Source organism: Pinus tabuliformis, chromosome 7 (assembly GCF_031772625.1).
Source record: "Pinus tabuliformis cultivar Carrire ecotype Pingquan chromosome 7, CPIR1, whole genome shotgun sequence".
In the NCBI taxonomy this organism is placed as follows: domain Eukaryota; kingdom Viridiplantae; phylum Streptophyta; class Pinopsida; order Pinales; family Pinaceae; genus Pinus; species Pinus tabuliformis.
The window spans coordinates 1,558,658,900-1,558,674,714 of NC_142293.1; the positions used below are offsets into that span (position 1 = coordinate 1,558,658,900).

Consider the following 15,815-nt stretch of genomic DNA (forward strand, 5'->3'; position numbering starts at 1 on the left):
TAAATTTAACACACAAAAAAAGTATTAAAAAAAAGTAGGAAAATTTGAAGTGTTTTGTTTTAGGTTTTTTTGTAGTCACAATATAAGGTCTTTAATGCCATGGTTGAAAATGTTTAAATTTTAACTTGAAAAAAATGGGGTGATGTTGCATCACCACTTTTGCATTTCAACATGTTTTTTCATATCTTTCATAGTCATGATATTTGGTCTTTAATGTCATGATTGAAAATGGTTTGAATCTTAACCATGAAAAAAAGAGAGGTGATGATGCATCACCACTTTTACATTTCAGCATAGCTTTTCATTTTTTTCATAATCATGATATTTGGTTTTTAATTGCATGGTTAAAAATGATTGAATTTTAACCCTGAAATGAAAATAAAGTGATGTTGCATCACCACTTTTCAAAATTAGCACAAAGTTTATGATTTGATGACCCCCCAAAAAAAAAGAAAACTTGGTAAAGTTCTCATTAAGTTGGTAACATTGTTAAAGAGTAGAGTGTGAAATAATTAAGGTATTCATTTTTTGTGGTAGCATTTTTAGTTATGTTGCCCCTAAATAAAACACCAAGTTTTGAGTCTTCTTCTCAACAAGTTGGTCTTATTGTTGCCTTAGGAGTTAAACCTTGATCCTAAAGATTTTGCTCCTCATGTTTACTACTCTTTAAATCACTATGGAGAATATGTTGGTGCTTCTTATATTTTATATTTGCATCATTATTTCTTTTCATGTCAAATGCCACTCGAATAACCATTATGTCATGCTTATTTTCAAGGATTGTCTTTAAGCTTGTCATTCATTCCTAAGAATTATTGACCATTCATGTTAGCCTTCCCTATTGTCAAGTTATTATCAATTTCATCAACAATGCAGAAGGTCCTCATTGACTTCTCATTTGTGGGTAATCTCTTATCAACTATGACACATTTATCTAAGCGATTGAGTCCCATGGAAAATTTTAGGGCCTAATATTCGCAGATGGGCTAATTTTCCATAGTTTTTTCAAAAAATTGATTCACCATATTTCCATTTTCTCTAAAATTTATTCGCCCACATTTTATAATATAAAATTATTTTACCTTAAAAATTGCTAAAATTTTATAGAGAACGATATGAAATCATTAGAAATTTGAATATTTTTAGAAAAATATATCCAAACATTTTACATTGTGCATATTAGGGACTATTAAGATTCACCAAGGTTTCTAAACATTAAGAAAAAATTCCTTCCTTAAAATTTTCCTTGATTGACCTAGAGTTGATAACACCCTAGGCCTATTTTCGCAATTAGTAGGTTACTTTGTTCTTATTAGATGACATTTCATTAATGGTTGTTGACTAAGTGGTTTCCCATTTGTTAGTGAGGGAAAGACCGCCATTCACATATTGGGATTTATGTTGTACTTTGGTTTTCATTTTTATCATTGGTGGAATTCCTCACCTTTGTCAACAACTTCCATTATTGGTTGTTGCTTAGACGGTCTCTTCTATGCACTATTTGCATCTTGTGCACTAGGTTGTTTGCTCCTTAAGGATTTTTGCAAGACTATCAAATCATGATCATGATGTTTACTGATGTTGGATGAAGGGGGATGCATTAATGCCCTCCTTCTAATAGATCTCTTCCTAACACTGACTCATTTGTTCTAGGAATTAGATTTGGATATGTCGTAATATCTGGGGACTTGTATTCATTGGTGGTAGGTTCTCTCACTATTAACAATGGAACTACGTCATTGTCCCATGATTGGTAGATTCTACAAATTTTTTATGATGACACATTTATTCGCACTCACTGGAATGTACTATTACCTTGACATCTACTTATCATTATAGGTGTGTTGTCTCATATTTTTTAATGGTGTACATAAATACTTTCTAATGAAATGATCTCTCGCATGTTCGACATCAACTCATTATTCACATGGTGTAGGTTTATACCATTGGTGGATCTAGGGTGAAGATTTTGGGTCATAGTCACATCTTCTCTTCATGTTATTGCTCGAATTACAGAAGGCAATATTACCTCCCCACATAACCTTGGTATGTTTGGAGAATCAATGGTTCATTTAATAGTTCAAGTTATTCTTTTGATGTACACTAATACATAGATCCACTTTGTATTTGCTCATGGCTATGATGTATTTGACATGAATCTATTGATTATCTTTTTCATGGCCATTTTTTTTATCTACTTAATGGATCCATGGTGTACTTGATTTGGTAGCTGTGTTCTTTCATACTTGAGCATAGGTAAGCCCAGCTTGGGAAAAAATCCCTATGATACTTTCGTTTTATTGTAGATGCTTTTCTATTATGAACTTTAAAAAGCTCCACTTCGTCACACTTATTATCTTCCCCATTATTTTTCAATTATGTTGTCCATCAAATCCCATTTTTACCTCACAAATTAAAGGGAACCATTATAGTATCTATTGAAACCACCATGTACTACATGTTCAATTGACCACCATCTTGTTAGAACCTAGCAATATTGAGAGGGATGGGGCGAATAAATATTGCATAAATATTACCAAATTTTTGCAAGAAATGAACTTTTAAGAATTGAGAACTAAACAACACATGCAACGTATCAATCAAAAACAACATCACATAAAGGCACTGATATTTTATGTGGAAACCTTCCTGGTGTAGAAAACCACCGAACTACTTGTTGCTTCTTATCTCTATTAAATTAAGAGTCTTCTCAATTACAATATTCAACTAACCACTACTAGAAAGGATCCACTACTCCTTAATAATGAAATTTGTTGGCCACAACCAACTTGGAGCTACAACTCCTAAAATAATATGGAAAAAATCCACTTTCTTGAGGCCGCAACCTCAACAAACAAATAACTCTAAAGTTTACAAGGCAATTCCGGATTGATACAACTATTGCAAATACAAAAGATAACTCTTATAAATAACCCTTCAGCTGCCACTAAACATGAATTTTCTAAAATATAGACAAGTTCTCACTATAATTACTCAATCAAAATCAAAATCTCTGCAAAAAAATATGAATAACATCTGCAATTTGATCTTTGAAATGACTTGCTAAAGTTATGCATTGATCTTCTACAACCATTGAATATTGATCCTTCTCCACTTAATAAACAATACACTTCATCTCTCACACACACAAAAAACCAACCTCAACTCTTCAAAAAATTCTCCTATAAGTAATTTTTTGGAGTGATTAAATTAGTAATTACAAGCAGAGTAATGGGGAGTAAAAAATCTTTGTTCATATGATATAGATTTGGTCTAGTTCATAGAACTTTGCTCCTTGACTCGATCCACCACTACCTTCATTGAATGAGTGATATTTTTCCACTTTGATCATATTCTAGATGAAAGGCAAACTACCTCCAACTATTTGACCATTTACCAAACTCAAAAACCATAGGAAATACCCATGGAATTAACATGAGTGCACACATAATTTGGAAAAATCCACTAGCTGGATGTAACACACCCTTTACTCATAGAACCTATGTTATAACGATGCTAATAGATTTGAGAGGTGCATTATACTGCTCTATATTCCACTATGCACTTGTGTTACCTCATATAAGTATGACTTCTTCAACCATGTTTGCAGCATAACTTTAGGTGTAGGCTGTAGAAATCATGACAACCATATAAGATAATTTAGACATTATGACAACTAAATAAAAGCATACACAAGCCCAAATACAATGCATACAACTCATGATTACAAGGCATACACTAGGTGGCATTAATGTCAGCATTAAAATGTCAACAAGCTCCCCCTTTGACATTGATGTGAACCTCAGCCTGATCTTCCCCCCTGAAATTAACATCTAAATGTGAGTGCAATATTTTGTCCCCCTTTGACATCACTGGCAAGGGTAAATACGTGGAAAGGAACAATACATAAAAATTCTAGATATAATGCCATATTTAACATACTCCCCTTGTTATAGCCTAAATCTACCTCAGGCTAAGAAAGGCAGGTCTAGGGTAACATCAAACCACGCTTAACTTGGTAGCTAGCCCTACCAGGTCGGGAGAGGGCTCTCTCCTTGTCAATCTCAAAGGAAATATAGCAAGTAATGCTTGAGATGAATGATATGAAAACTAATTTTAGGCTAGGTATATGCTTAGAGGATTTGGATTGATTTTAATGGTTGGTTGCTGGATCAGATGAGGAAGGCAGCTTTGGGTCCAGGAAATCAACTCAGATTTGCAGAGGTTTCTATGGGGCGAGGTAGGCAAGTGTTTTAGCACTTCGAAATGAATGTAATGGTGAGTCTAAAGACTGGTGAGGAGTTGGATAGGGCATGCAAATGTCATGAGTCCTCTTCAAACAGAAGAAAACATTTAGAACTAAATAAACCCCAAGGTAGAGCATTGACACACCAATGAATTCCACCTTTTACACTTGATTCATTTAGTTATGCAGAAAGAGAGAGATGACGACACATATAAACATAAGATAAACTGAATAATAGAGAAGAAAACAATGCTAATTCACATTACCACAAGAATCCCACAAAATGCTGCAAAACCCTGGTTTATTTCCTTGCCAAACTGTAGAAGTGATGTACAATAGTGCTCAATGCATCCACAAGAGTCCAACCTTGACAAATGACTAAGAAATTACAAGATATAGGCATCAAACCACCTATGCTAGCCATCAGGGGTCGAATCCATGATTCAAGGAGCTGTTTCAACAAGATCTAAACTAGGAACTGAAAAATAGGCAATGGAACAGCTTGCCTCTAAAACTATGGAAACTGATTCATTCAGCTCAAAACCACCTATAACTAATGTATCTACCTCCTTAAGTCATTTTTCACCATTTTTACATCATAGTACATCAAGTTACATCATAATACATCATGAATTTGACCATGAGAGAAGAAAGAGTCAAACTGGTAGAAAACTAGGCGAAATTCTGAGTTTTTGAGCAAAAATGGCAAAATTTTGCCTGATGCGCAGCACCCCGAGCCTGATGCGCAGTGCCACTTCAAGGCTGAGTTTGAAGGCCTTCACCTTCACCAAATTAGGTCTAAGATGGCTTTTTTGAAAGCTTTGTCTGTCTACTTTCTAGGACAACTAGAATTTCTGGATTTGGAGTCCATTTGCCCCTTCAAAAATAACTTCTCCAAAGACTGCTTCCTATGGTTCCAAAAAGTGGCAGAGAGGGAATTTTTTAGGTTTTTGTGCCCTTTAGGTGACCCAGATCTCCTCCAAATTTCATGAAACTTTCTGGGTTTCAGTATTTTTTCATGAGGAATCCAAAAATGTAAGCCATTTTGCAAAATTCCAAGCCAGCTCAATGCGTAGCGCCAGTGGCGCTGTGCATCAGAGGAAAATTCCCGTGCTTTGCTATTAAAATTTGTGAAATGAAAAAATTTTCTCAAAATTGCTTCCAAATTGGTAAGAGGAAAGCTTACTAATTGCTTTGCTGAGCCAAGGAATCTTCAACCAAAATTTTAAGTTTATCTTGCTTCCTTTTGGCTTCTAAGACTCTCTTTAACTTAGCTTTTAGGCTTCTTATCCTTGTCTTACAAATTCTATTCTAGGCCAAATAGTGATAAGGCATGTGGCGCAACATGTTCTTCTCCTTGTTAGCCTTATCAATTAGCTTCTCAAGGTGGATATTCACTCTTTCCAACCATGATTCTCGGTCAGCCTCTATTTCTTGTTCTAGTGATGTCATCTTGATTTTCCTTCTTTTTGCCACTTGTCGTTTTTCCCTAATGGTTCTGCTGAAGAAGGAGGCAAAGCCCCTTTCACCCCAGATGAAGATAGTATTTACCTGTGATCCGGTGAAGGAAACGAGACCCCTTCCACCCCTAGTGGGGATAATACTCGTTTGGCAGTTGTAAAAAGTCTTCTTGTACCTTTTTCATAAGTTATAAACACAGGAATGTGAGCCTCTTCAATTTTGTCTTCATGCTCTTTTTGTTTCCTGGAAGGTCCACCTTCCTCTTGAGGATCTGCAAAAATTTGAGGCCCCTTGAAGATTTGATGGGCAATGAAGGTGTCCCATGGCACTCCCAACTGAGTAAGCTGATGCACAACAATAATCTTGATGACAGCAAAGTGATAAATACTGTTAAGTTGCTGTGGGTATGGTTTTCTCTTTGCAATCACAGTCATCCTCTCTATGTTTTTGCAAATGAAATATAGAATACTCATCATTCTAACCCTGGTAAAGTGCATAAGTAATCTGATATGATAGGCATAGAGTCTGGAGAACCTACCCTCACATGTGAAGTATTTGATGATGAGTTTCATAAGTGGAACATACCGGTCCTCCAAGAACTTGAAAGGAAACACCCTGCTCAATTTACCATGATATTTGGCCTTAATGTATGGTTCATAATGCTGTTTGCTGATATTCTGTCTTTTGTTCCACCTTTCTCCTACATCTGGCATTCTAGTTGCTTCTGCAATAATGGCTGGTGAAAGTGCGAAATTGATGCCAGCAAGGTTTACCATATTGTTCTCCATGTTGATGACAAATTGCCTTGCCAATTCATGATGATACTTAACCCTCTCAACCATCTCACAAAACTCAAAGCAAGATTGGTACCTAAAACAAGTGGTTGCAAGAAGGCAAGCAAGGAGTTCAACAATGCTAATCGGTTCCTCTCTGATAATTTTCCCACCCTTGTGAGGTCTTCTAGGTTGTACATTTCTATCTCTTGAATTGTCACTTAGTGTTTCTTCTTCATAGCTTGACTCATTGTTTCTTGCCATGGTGTTTTGGTGCTTATCTTAGGGAAGGGATGTGATGATATGGTAAAACATGGTAATGAGGGAGGACAAGGGAGATGAGTATGAAGAGATTTTACTAATGGAAAATGGAGTTGGGGGATGAAGGGATTAGTTTTGAGAAACTAGGGTTTAGTGAGGGATTTAGGGTTTGGTGAAGGGAATTAGTTGTTTTAGGGGAGTGGGATATGGAAAATGGGATAAATGGAGTGTTTTAGGCAAATGGAAGGGAGGAAAGAGTTTTAATGATATGGATTGTGATTATGGAGTGAAATTTAACAATGAAATGGAGAATAGTGGAGACAAGCTAGGGTTTGACTTTCAACATGCAAAACTCATGAAGAACAGTGGTAAGAGATCAAATTAAGCTTGAGGATGATGATAACTTACTTGTAGAGTGGAAATACAACGTTTTTGAGGGTTATTGAACAATTTGGAACGATTTGGGAACTTCTAGACTGATGCGCAACGCATTGGGCCCAATGCGCAGCGCCCTCCTGATGCACAGTGCCCGTACAAATTAACACTGGTAGAAAGTCACTTATGCGCAGCGCACTGACTCTGATGCACAGCGCCAGGCAAGTTTGCTTGAAAAACGGGGTTTTTGACCTCCAAAGCTCAATCTTCCTCGAAATCGCAATTTTTTGCTCTCCAAGGGTATTTTGCACAATAAAATGATAAATGGCACCCCTTTCACTTTATATACGGATGGCTTTAAATTTTCTACTTATTCAAACCCACTTTTCTAATGTCCAAGTCACTTTTGGTCATTAGCTCTGTTTTTTCATTTAAATTGACTTTTCTTGGTCACTTGGTAAATTGATGCATTGATGCTTTTGCTTTTGTCTGCAGTGGCTGGAGTTGGCAAGGTGAGCAAGGGCAGCAGCTGGAACTTATTACATATAGAAAACATTTCAAATTACACAAATTTTGTACATAAAAATAAAAAACTCTGTTTTCACCTCAAAACAGAGTTTTGAGGTAAAAATCATTTATTGAGCATATTATTAGTGAAATTTTGATCTAATGAACTTATAAGACCACCTCATGTGCCTGCTGACCTTTTATTAGGTTTTTGATGACCATGGTGACAAACCCTAGACCTAGTGAGCCCTAAAACCCTAAAAATGATTTTGGTAAATGGAATGAAATAAAATAACAGTAAATGACCTGAACATGTGAAAACAGGCCAGCAGGTAAATGCCATGAGGGAAAATGACAATGAACTACTATCATCAGTTGATCCATGACCTAATGGAATGCAATTGATCGGATGGGACACCTAACATGCATGCAAAAAGAGAAATTTGATCACTGATGGAGGGATGAAGATACCGACACTAACACCCCTGAGGGGTTGTCTCAAACACTCATGTTGATTTACTAAACACTCTCCCCCTGCATGAATGAGAAAATATGCACCTTTGAGAAATGAGAAAGAAGAAGCAGGAAAAAAATTTCATATTGCAATGAAATACATGTGTCCAAGTGACCACCATCAACTCTTTAATCTTTTTGCAATTGATTGAGCCAGCTTTAAGACAACTGCTAGCTCCATAAAAAACCTTCTCAATGCTTTTGAAAAGGCACCACAGCCATATGTTTTTTAAGATGCTCAAAATGATCCCTTGGAAGTGGCTTAGTGAAGATGTCTCCAATTTATTCATTTGTGGCTACATACACCAACCTTACAACTTTATTGACCACCTGATCTCATTGAAAGCGATGCTTGATTGGTATGTGTTTTTTCTTGGAGTGAAGGACTAGATTTTTGGAGATGTTGAACGCACTAGTATTGTCAACCATGATAGGAAGAGGATCAATATAATCAACCTTCATATCTTGAAGAGTTTTCTTCATCCATAGCATGTGAGTGCAACAAGTGGTTGCTACTACATATTCAACTTCAACAGTAGATAATGAGATGGAACTTTTCGTTTTGCTTTCCCAAGAGACCAAGCAACTTCCTAAAAATAATGTTGCTCCAGAATTTATTTTCTTGTCATCAATGCTACCTACCCAATCTGCATCAGTATAAGTAATCAAACTGAAATCTTTACCTTTAGCATATCATAAGCCATAGTCAAGAGTGCCTTGGAGATATTTGAAAAACCTCTTAACTGCATTTGCATTTCTCTCCTTGGGATTAGCTTGAAATCTTGCAAAAAAACCTACATCTTGCATTATGTCAGGCTTAGAAGTTGTTAAATTGTACAATAATCTCCCAATCATTGAATGATAAATGGATTGATTTACCTCAAGAGATTCATCATGTTTACTCAATTTTCAGCTAGTCACCATAGATGTGTTAATCGGTTTGCTATCCTCCATGCCAAATTGATTGAATTTATCTCTTATCAGTTTGAGTAACTTGCAGCCCAAGGAAGAATATCATCTCACCCTACATGGACATTCCAAACTCCTTTTGCATATCTTCAACAAATTTGTGGCCAATCTCCTCCAAATCGCTCCCAAAAATGATATCATCTACATACACAACAATAATTAGAAAATCATCACCTTATAATTTGATGTATAAATTGTTGTTTGTTGATCCTCTTTTGAAGCCTTGTTGTTGTATATGTTTGCATAAATTTTCATACCAAGCTCTTGGAGTTTGTTTCAACTCATAGAGAGCAATTTTCAACCTGCGAACCTGATTCTCATAATCAATTAACTAAAATCCTTCTGGCGTTCTATGTAAAATTCCACTTCTAGGTTACCATTCAAGAAGGATGACTTGACATCCATTTGATGGAATTTTGCATTCTTATAACATCCAAATTCCAAGAAAATTATAATAACATATAATCAAGCTACCAGTGCAAGGGTCTTATGAAAATCAACACCTTCTACCTGAGTATATCCATTGCATACTAGTCTTTCTTTGTTTCTCACAACTTTACCTTCTTTTTTGAGATTGTTCTTGTAGATGCACTTGGTTCCAATAATGTTCTTGTCCTTTGGCCTTGGTACAAGCTCCCATGTGTTGTTCTTCTCAAGCTGATCTAAGCCCTCATTCATGGCCTTGATCCAATTCTTATCTTCACTAGCCTTGCTAAACTTGGGCTCTACTTGGGACACCAAAGCAAAATGTTCTTGGTTTGAACTACTCAACAATTTTATCCTTGTTTGCACTCCCAGTTCTTTGTTCCCGGGATTTGGATTTTCAGTTGCTTCTTTTGTATGTGAATTGGTGGAGCCTTCTTTGTAGATGAGGTATTCCCTTCTTCTTCCTCTTCCTCTTCCTTGTTTGACACTCCTTGATCCTCATATTATATGATATCATAATCAGTTGCAACCTCTTTAGGACCTTCAGATTTGGGAAATGCCTCCTCCACTACAATATCAATGCACTCCAATACCTTTTTGGTCCTCTTGTTGTATTATTTGTAACCCTTTCTTTTTAAAGAATAGCCAAGAAAAACACATTCATCGACTCATGAATCAAACATTCCAAGATTGTAATCATTCCTCTTTATGTAGCACTTGCTCCCAAAGACTTTGAAGTAATCTAGTCTTGCCAGTTTCCCTTTCCATAACTCATAAGGAATTTTATCACTATTTGGCCTAAGGAGGATCTTGTTGGCCAGATATACTGTTGTTTGCGCAAATTCTCCCCAAAAGGTATTTGCAACACCAACCTCATCCATCATAGCTTGTGCCATGTCTTAGATTAACCTATTCTTCCTCTCCACAACTCCATTTTGCTGAGGTGTTCTAGTGATTGAGTATTTACTCTTAATCTTCTGCTCCTCAAAAAACTCATAAAATTATTTTGACATGTACTCACTTCCTCTCTCAGATATTAGACACTTGATCTTTAAGTCTTTCTCATTCTCAACTGGTGCTTCTTCTTCTCTATTAATTTAAGCGTCTTCTCAATTACAATCTTCAACTAACCACCACTAGCAAGGAGCCACTACTCCTTAATAATGAAATCTATTGGCCACAACCAACTACGAGCCACAAATCCTACAATATTATGGCACACATCCACTTGCTTGAGGCCACAACCTCAACAAAAAAATGACTCTAAAGTTTACAAGGAAATTATGGACTGATATAACTACTGCAAATACAAAAGATAACTCCTATAGATAACCCTTTAGTTGCCACTAAACACTTTTCTAAAAGATAGCGTAGTTCTCCACAATAGTTCCTTAAGCCAAATCTTCAATCCCTGCACAAAAATCTATATTTTCTATCTGATCTCTGAAATGACTTTATGAAGTTCTACACTGATCTGCTACGACCACTAAAGATAGAGCTTTATCCACTTAACACACAATGCATTTCATTAATTATTTTTAATTTATTTTATTTTATTTCCATTAGTTATTTTATTTATCAAATGATCTTGTCTCAATTAGGGTCTTCCCTCATTTTTATATTTTTTGACTCCCCTCCTTTAAAGTTTGACTTTGATTATTTATTTATTTATTTTAAATATTATTTCTCAAAAACTAATTGTTTAATATAGCAGTTACTTATTAATATTTGTTTTTAATAAATTAATAAACTAATATCACAGTTTAAATATTATTTTTCAAAAACTAGTAATATTTGGTTTTAATAAATTAATTTAAATATTATTTTTCAAAAACTAGTTGTTTAATATAGCCGTTACATATTAATATTTTAATGAATTAATAAACTAATATCATTATATAAATATTATTTTTCAAGAACTAGTAATATTTGGTTTTAATAAATTAATTTAAATATTATTTTTCAAAAACTAGCCGTTTAATATAGTTGTTACTTAATAATATTTAAATAAAATGTTACCTATTAATATTTTTAATAAATTAATGAAATAATATCATTATTTAAATATTTTTTCAAAAACTAGCCGTTTAATATAGTTGTTACTTAATAATATTTGTTTTTAATATATCAATAAATTAACTTATTATAATCTAAACATGTCTCTACATTGCTCTCTAAAGACTTTGTTTAATGTATATTAATATTTTAAAATTTATGTTATTTTTTTTTTTTTTTCCACTGGAAAAAATCGTAATTTTCATTAAAAGAAGAAAATTACATATTGTATATGCAGGCCGCATATGCTTTACTATTCATTGTGTGATCACCACGCAGGGTGATTGCTTGTAACATGTCAAAAAATACTAATTTATCATCATTTACAGTTCTGTGTTTATATCAGTGACTAGACCACGCAGGGTCTGTGAAAACATCCAGAGAAATGAAACTGTTGTATATACATATGACAAAAGATCAAAAATTGCCTCAATTAGGGATCCCTGGGACCTTGGTCCCGTTGATCTCGATGGTCTATGTAAGGCCTGTGGTAGTATCTGTGCTCCTCCGAACCCTGTTGTTCCGTTATTATCCATTCACCTCTGGGTAGTAGCGCTGCCTCCTTGGATAGTTGGTCAGCGCTTTGATTGTGTTCCCTGTAAATGTGAATGCAAGAGACATGGTTAAATTCAGTCCATAAATTTTGTGCTTCATATAATATATTGCTGAGAGTGTGAATGTGGCAAATAGAATCATGATTGATCCAATTTACGACAGTCAAAGAATCCCCAAATATATTCAGGTGTGTGCACTGTTTTTGTAGGGCGAATTGCATTAAGTTTCTCAGAGCCATTAGTTCAGCAAGATTATTTGAGCCCACACCGAGCCCCATTTTGACCATGTATCTGTGGTGTTCGTTGATATGAAGCACAAAACCTCCCCCACATCCTGTTTGATTTGTTGCGCCATCAAAGAAGGCCCATGCTACTGTTTTATCTATAATGGGCGGGGGTAGTATGGATCTGATCTTGGGTGGAGGCGGGTCTGGGAGATCTTGGTATGCAGATATAATAAGAGCTTCTGTGCGCGGCCAGATTATAGATTTCTCTTCAAATATATACTGGTTCCGAGCCAGCCAGATGTACCAAGCGACCACAAGGGGGAGGTTAAGGATCTTTGAGCCCAGGAATCTATTGCTCCAATCTTCCCATGCATTTGTCATATCATTCCCCCGCCATGCATCGACGATGCCCAGAGCTGCAGTGATGTTTTGCCATACAGCACGGGTGGTAGCGCAGTGTAAGAAGAGGTGCACCATTGACTCAGAGTCTGCTTTACACAAGGAGCATCGGGAGGGTCCGAAGATTGCTCTGCGCATGAGGTACTCGCCCGTGGGTACTATATCCTGTAGAATGCACTAGAAGAATATCCTGGAGCGGGGAGGAGCCTTCAGCTTCCATAAACTACTCCACCATTTCTGTGTTATGTCTGGTTTATTGGGTGAGATGAGGGTGGTGTATCCATGTTTTGGAAAATTTATGTTAATTTATTTTATATATTACTTAAAAAAAATATTTTGAATGAAATTTTATGATAATTTTAAATCTATTGAACATCTAAAAAAGTAAAGGTTTATTTTTTGATGTGCAAATTTTATTATTCGGTAACACATTATTTTAATTATAATTTTTTTATTAAAATATTTTATTTATGACTCGTATAATTTAAATATATAAATTAGATATTAATATATTTTTAAATTGGAAAGTAAAAATTATATATTAGCGAAATAAAATATTTTCTCATATATAATTATTTTTTTTATTAATATTTTCAACTTATTACATGGATTATATATTAAACATTGAACAAATTACAAATCTATCTCATACTTTATACTTTGAATTATAATGTAGCTATCAATAAAATAACTCAATCAACATGGATATATTTTATTTATATAACATATGTTGAATTTTTTTTTGTTATATATATATGAAATATTTATTCAACATGCATAACATTAGTATTAAGATATTTTTATTTATTATTGATACTAAAATATTTTTTTGTTATTAATATGATTTTTAAATATCACATATCAATTGAAGACAAAATGTATTAAGTTATTTAATTTTGAGTTTGGGTGTCCCAAGAGTTTTTCACAGGCCCAATTTATTCATGCATTCAAAGAATTTTAAATGACAACAAATCACAATGTTGCTTGAAATTAAAACTACGAGTTTAAATATGCAAAGTTTGAATGAGGCCATTGAATTTATGTATGCATTCAAAACACAGTTTAATCAACAAGAAATCACAATCTCTCGAGAAATTGTGTGACCGCATTTTAACTAAAAGGTCATTTCTTCTATATTAATGTATCAACTCTATATTAAATAGTAAAGAAATTACACATCTTTTTCTACATAAAAAACCACAGACTTAAAAAAATTGTGGTGAAAATGTCAATTATTCAAAATTATTTGGGCAAAATTCCAACAATTCCTAAGTGATTTTGATGACTTAGATGTCTTTAGATTAGGTGTGTCACTCATCCGGTAATTCACATTACATAACGAAAATAAGTGTGAATGAAGAATACATACTATCCGTGATAGATTTGATGGAGTTGAGAGGTCACCCTCTCTTCACAGTGATCGGCACCTATCTCATTTCGGACTGTACTAATAACTTCTTGTTACTGTAAGTATGACTTTTAATGCTTCAGCATTGTACTGGATGGTTGGTCCGACTCTATTGTGCTGTCAAATACTACAGTGGAGAAGACTATGCAAGTATCAAAAAATTTATGTACAAAAACTGTTTTAAAAATAAATAATTCAACGTTTGCTTCCTTTTAGTTTATCAGTTCGTTGATTCCTTACTGTGTGTTGCAGAAGGACTCCACATTCATTCATATAACTCAGTGACAATTGAATTGAACGAACCACACAATTACTTAATAACCCTATTTATGAAATTTCAGTATTTATAATCGTTGAAGTATTCTCTTTTAACTCATGTAACCCAGTGACTTTATAATTGAGAGGACAACACAGTTAGCTAGTGATCATTATGAAGTATCATTGTCTTTGTAAATGTCTAAAAATTTGTAACATTTCAGTGGCAGTGTATTTAGACTGGGGTGTTGTTAATGAAAATGTAATTGAGATACATTATAGATTAAAAAAAAACATTATATTTAATTGTTTAAAAAAAGAGATTTATTTTTCATAAATAAAAATTTTGAAATGTTTATTAATGGTGGAGTGTAGTAAATTATTATAAGATTTGTTATTTATTTTGGTGGTTTATTTACAAAAATAAAATAATTATAAAAATAAGTGTATATGTTTTGGAAGAGATTTTACAATTTTAATTTGATTTTCAATAATTATTAGATAGATAACAGGGATTTAACTTTTATAAAATATTTTTAAATATATGCAAATCAAAGATTAAGATTTATTTCTGAAGTAGTTATGTCTTTTTTCTCTTCTAATTAAATTCATTAATTTAAAAAGTGTCATATGAAAAGACTGGTTTTTTTAGTACATGGTGTTGATAAGTCATCTATTGACCTGTGGTATTTTAACAAAGGCTATGTTTTGTCCATAATAATTCTTTTTATCAATCATAATAATAATAATGTTATAATTTAGTTAATTGTTATTATTGTTATTATTTTTTTAATTTAGCAACTTAAGATGTATGATGAAATAAGTATTTTGAAGTTTATTATGAATGGAATGCCTATGGACGTTTACCAACCGTTTGATTATATGGTTGTGCTAGTTAACGTCTATTATATTCTATTTTATTGATAAATTTAATTTTGACAATTTAAGATAAATGTGAGTGGCTAATAAATTTGTTACATATTTTTTTTAAGTGAATATGTTTAACTTATATATGAATTCTTTTCATCCATATAATAAAGTTATAATTTAGTTAATTTTTATTATTATAATTATTTTTTAATTTAGCAACTTGAGATGTATGTTGAAATAAGTGTTTTGAAGTTTATTATGAATAAAATCTGCTTATGGACGTTTACCAACCGTTTAATTATATGGTTGTGCTAATTAACTTCTATTGGGGAACAACAATCTCTACAACAGCGGAAGTCATAGTTGAAACCCTAGAACGAGGGCTCCGAATAATGACGGCCATGGAAATCAGATCCAGCGATGTGACAGTCCACATTGGATGTAGGAAGTCTGTTTATGTCTCCAACGCATCGTCCCCGACTCGATCTAAGTTTGCTAGATTGTGGCGCCTGGATT

At 33.9% G+C, this 15,815-nt stretch overlaps 1 protein-coding gene across 1 annotated transcript; it reads right to left on the reverse strand.

Annotated features, from left to right (window-relative positions):
• Positions 1-12,019: 12,019 nt before the first annotated feature.
• On the reverse strand, positions 12,020-12,844 carry LOC149253936 (uncharacterized). Its single transcript, XM_089454631.1, has one exon. The coding sequence runs from the start codon at positions 12,842-12,844 to the stop codon at positions 12,020-12,022; it is 825 nt and encodes a 274-aa protein (XP_089310757.1).
• Between the last annotated feature and the right edge of the window lie 2,971 nt (positions 12,845-15,815).

Coding starts and splice junctions, on each gene's coding strand:
- LOC149253936 (XM_089454631.1), bottom strand. CDS start 12,844: ATGGTGCACCTCTTCTTACACTGCGCTACCACCCGTGCTGTATGGCAA.